We start from the raw sequence: 5,066 nt of genomic DNA on the forward strand, positions 1-5,066 counted from the left end.
CAGTGACAGAGACACTTGCCTTTCAGTCAGGTTGCTGAAGTCTTTTTGCATGCCTTATTCAGTGACAGCATTTATGCCAGTTTTACTTCTAGAGTAAATGCAGATGTATTGATTTACCACTAGCAACTAGTCCAAGCCCTTAGGGATTTGATAAACCGGCATGCAAAACTCCACATAGAAAGATGTTCCCTTATCCTTTTAAAATAAATAAATACACTAAAGACTCAAAACCTTTCAGTGTGTAATTTTTACCGCAAAGGAATGTGACCACAATGATGCACTTTTCAGTCAGGATTTTATCTAATTTTTTGAAAGTATTCTGGGGAAAAACACACACAGAGTACAACAAGCCCTAAAATCGGGCTATAGTAGGGATCAAAGGCTAGAACAATGTGTCAAGAAGCAAGCCACATTTCTGGCTCTTGGCACGACTCCAGCATTTAGAAGCTGTTGTAAGTGCTGGTCTTACTTTTAGATTGTATACTAGTTTTCGGCACACAAAGCCTTCATTGCCATTATTTGCCATTATTACTAAGAAGGAATTAAAAAAAAAAAACCTGAAGATTCCTGAGTTGCAAAGAGCAGGTATTGGACATGTATATTTCAGGCTGAATCGACTTGCCAAGGACATCGATTCGGTCGATACTTTTTTCATCAAAGTCCCCTTTCTAAAAATAATTAGCGTAGTGATGACCACTAGCGGATCACTACTCCTCACTTTTTATGAGCTGCGTAACATGTTTTCCATGGTGGATCACATCGTGGCAGAAGCGTATCCTTTCTCCCAGCTCCTTCCTACTACCTGAGGACGAGCCTTAAAATTACACTTGGTTGAAACTGACCTCAGTTTCGTTGAATTCCTTTAATTCCACAGACCTCATCAACTGTTGAAAAATAAATATAATTGCAAAGGCAATGGCGTTGCCTCGAGATTACTGCGGTGTTACAATAGTAGAATTTCTTGTGTTTTCTAAAATGTCTTATCCCCTTTCCTCTGTCTCGATCCTCTATGACCCTTTTTTCTGCTGAGTAGCAGAGAGCTAGCAAAGTGCACAGACCAGATGCTGTATCCTTCCTGCAGACCCCTTCAGCTAACTTTGTAGTTGTTTGTGGAAGCGGAAACGGACTACTGAGACCCCAGAGTCTAAAAGTTTAAGATGTATTTATTAAAGCAAATGAAATCAGAAAAAAAAAAACCCCACAAAAAAACACCACACCAAGACAGTTCCCGCCCGAGCGCCTTTCGCTGTGTAAACCGTGCAATTCATAGACAAGAAGCGAGGGCTCAGCCTTCAGGCTCGCCGGCTCCTGCGGGCTCAAGAGTGACTTGGACCCTGGCTACGAAAAGAGCGACAGTAGAAAGACAACTTCGAAACATTCACATGGGGGTGGTTAGTGTTGTTTCTCTGGAGGCACCGAACTGCCAACCCGCGTCCTGGTTGTTATCAAACGAATAAAAAACTGTGGAAGGAAAATCTCTAAAACAGGAATTAACATTTGACAATCAGCATTTCCTTACCAACCCCCCCCGCTCCCCTCCCCTTCCCCGTTTTTAAACCAGGCAGCAAAGTGCATTATAATCACTATATACAAGACGCTGCAGGAGGCTCAGTTCTGGCCGGGTCACACACAGAAGAGAAAGACGCGCCCTGGCTCCTTGCTGGGGCTGTGTCCGTCCCGCCCAGCCACCCATCTCAGGAGCCGCGGGAGTCCCGAGACTTGCATCGGAGCGTCCCCGGGCAGCAAGCAGTCACAGAGCCCCCAAGCCAGCAGCGGGTCCCGGGGCGCCTCCGCTCCCCTTCCCGGGGTGGGGCTGGCCCCCTCGGGCAAAAGGCAACCTTGGCCGCTGGAGCAGCAGCAGCAGCAGCGAGGGCCTGCGGAAAGTGCCACCTGTTTCCTGGCCGGATCCTCGGCGGGAGGCACTTGCTGTCAGTAGGGCCCGACCACCACCGCCTCCACCTCTTTGGACGGTCTCCGGTCCTTCACCAAGAAGTTGATCATCCCCTCGGACTTGATGAGCAGGTTGCAGCCCAGGAAGAAGATGCCGAAGACCACGGTGAGCGAGAGGACGCACATGACCGCGATCTGCACCACCCGCATGATGTAGAGGCTCCTCTCGTCCTGCCCGGTCACCACGAAGCCGTTGTCGGTCACCACGGAGGCCTGGGTGCAGCAGCCCAGGGCCCGCTCCAGGGCGTCACTGCTGTTGGCGAAGAAGAGCCCCGCCGCCTCGGTCTGATTGCCCAGCGAGGCGTTCATGGCCGGCCGGGGGAGTGGGCGCGGGCGGGCGCAGAGCGGAACAGGTGGCCCCGAAGACCAGCCCGGCGCGCCTCATGCAGCGGCGGCGGCGGCTCGGCAGAGCCGGAGGGAGGGAGCGGCTGGCTGGGGTGCGGGGCGAGGTCCAGGCAGCGGCAGCTCCTGGCGACGTCTGCGCGTCCCCCCGCCAAGCTCGCACGAGTCGCCGCCGCCGCCGCCTCCTGCTCGGCTGGGGCTGAGCGAACTTCTCCGCCTGGGAAGCCGCTGGCCGGGGGAGGCGTCCGCTGCTCCTGCCGCCGGCAGCTCCGAGGGGAGAGCGCCCCTGCCCGGCTGCTGCGGGCAGCTGCTGCCGGAGCCACAAGAGCCTCCGGGCGCTCGCCTTGTCATTTGATGACTTGGAGATCTGGTTTTTTGTAAAGGGCGGGAGCAGTGCAGCGGGAATGAGGACGTGGCTTCTGCACTGCCTCCCACACAGCTGGGAAGTTGGCTAGAGAAGAAAGATGCCACCATCCCCCCCCCCCCCCCCCCAAAAAAAAAAAAGCCAGCACCCCCTGCGCTTCCTGGCACAAAGCAACTCCACAAGCGCTACACTGGCACCTGTATCCTGCTGGGCCGAGCTCCTTTGTGGTCGCATCACACCTGGTATTGCCACAGTCTCTAAGGTGCCACAAGTAATCCTTTTCTCTTTGCGGATACAGACTAGCAGGGCTGCTACTCTGAAACCTGTCTAAATTTAGTGCATCTGCAGCTAGGAGCAGTGATACTTTGTTTCTATTTTGATGGTGTAATTTCTGAGTGTGTGACCAACATTTGTCAGGTTCAAGGAAAATCTGATTGCTAGATCCAACCTTTTGGGGCACAGTTGCATGGGGACACAAGCTCTGGATTTATAGTGTGCAGCATGAGTGGGTGAATATCTTCTCTATTTAAGCAGTGGAATTTGGCTGATGAGACACAAACAAACAAACCCTGGCAGCACCTTTGTCCTAGGATGCACTGCTGGCAATACTTGGGGGGCGGGGGGTGTAAGATGAGCATCTTTTACATAATTCCTCTCTATTTATGTAAGCGATTTAGGAGGGTTGCGGCCAAAAATTAGCTGGATCCATGAGGAGGCACAAGCCAGATCAGAGGGTTTGCTGTGCTCTTGTGTTGAGATGCATCTTGATCTGGATTATCACAATAGGAGTGTCTACATATGTGCTTTATTTACATGGATCCAAATGTCAGATGCAGTTTTTGCTGTGTTGTGGTACCAGGATGCATGATCACGTAGGGTTTTTTGGGTGCAGTAGAGTGACTAGATATGTGCTTTATTTTGGCAGTTTAATTTGTGGGCTTGGGTATAAAATCAGCTAGATCTTTTAACCATACTCATTTATTAGCTGAAAATGCAGGTGCCATTTGGCTGCTTGTTTCTGCAGTAGCCACCTGTCTCCCTTTGCTCCACTCAGCTGCTTCTAAACAGCAAAGTGCTAAGCTCCCATGGAAGTATCCATAGTTAGAAATCTCTGGAAATATTTTTGTTGCACAAAAGTATAAGCACATTGCAGGCTGCTGGCAGTTGATTCTCCTGAAATAAGAACATTAGAATGGCCATACTGGGTCAGACCAAAGGTCCACCCAGCCCAGTATCCTGTCTACTGACAGTGGCCAATGCCAGGTGCCCCAGAGGGAGTGAACCTAGCAGTTAATGATCAAGTGATCTCTCTCCTGCGTTCCATCTCCACCCTCTGACAAACAGAGGCTAGGGACACCATTCCTTACCCATCCTGGCTAATAGCCATTCATGGACTTAACCTCCATGAATTTATCTAGCTCTCTTTTGAACTCTGTTATAGTCCTAACCTTCACAACCTCCTCAGGCAAGGTGTTCCACAGGTTGACTGTGCACTGTGTGAAGAAGAACTTTTTTCTATTTGTTTTAAACCTGCTGTCCACTAATTTCCCTAGTTCTTATATTATGGGAAACAAGTAAATAACTTCCTTATTCACTTTCTCCACACCACTCATGATTTTATATACCTCTATCATTTCCCCCCTTAGTCTCCTCTTTTCCAAGCTGAAAAGTCCTAGCCTCTTTAATCTCTCCTCATATGGGACCCATTCCAAACCCCTAATCATTTTAGTTGCCCTTCTCTGAACCTTTTCTAATGCCAGTATATCTTTTTTGAGATGAGGGGAACCACATCTGTACGTAGTATTCAAGATACGGGCGTACCATGGATTTATATAAGGGCAATAAGATAGATCTTATTCTCTATCCCTTTTTTAATGATTCCTAACATCCTGTTTGCTTTTTTGACTGCCGCTGAACACTGCGTGGACATCTTCAGAGAACTCTCCACGATGACTCCAAGATCTCTTTCCTGATTAGTTGTATCTAAATTAGCCCCCATCATATTGTATGTATAGTTGGGGTTATTTTTTCCAATGTGCATTACTTTACATTTATCCACATGAAATTTCATTTGTCATTTTGTTGCCCAATCACTTAGTTTTGTGAGATCTTTTTGAAGTTCTTCACAATCTGCTTTGGTCTTAACTATCTTGAGCAGTTTAGTATCATCTGCAAACTTTGCCACCTCACTATTTACCCCTTTCTCCAGATCATTTATGAATAAGTTGAATAGGACTGACTCTTGGGGAACACCACTAGTTACCCCTCTCCAAACCCTAAAGAGTAGCTAAATAGTTTAGCAGGATGCTATGCATCATCACTTATGGTGCCATTGGAGATGTAGACCTAATTCTATATTCATCTTCCCTGCTTTCTTGAGAACTGTGTATTTGGGAGTCAGAGATCTGAA

The 5,066-nt window shown here is 48.5% G+C and overlaps 1 protein-coding gene across 1 annotated transcript; it reads right to left on the bottom strand.

The window, feature by feature from the left end:
• Nucleotides 1–1,145: 1,145 nt before the first annotated feature.
• Nucleotides 1,146–2,750, bottom strand: RPRM (reprimo, TP53 dependent G2 arrest mediator homolog). The gene has a single exon (XM_048869931.2). It carries the CDS (start codon nt 2,257–2,259, stop codon nt 1,930–1,932), a length of 330 nt encoding a protein of 109 aa, XP_048725888.1. The 5' UTR covers nt 2,260–2,750; the 3' UTR covers nt 1,146–1,929.
• Nucleotides 2,751–5,066: the final 2,316 nt, after the last annotated feature.

Source organism: Caretta caretta, chromosome 11 (assembly GCF_965140235.1).
Source record: "Caretta caretta isolate rCarCar2 chromosome 11, rCarCar1.hap1, whole genome shotgun sequence".
In the NCBI taxonomy this organism is placed as follows: domain Eukaryota; kingdom Metazoa; phylum Chordata; order Testudines; family Cheloniidae; genus Caretta; species Caretta caretta.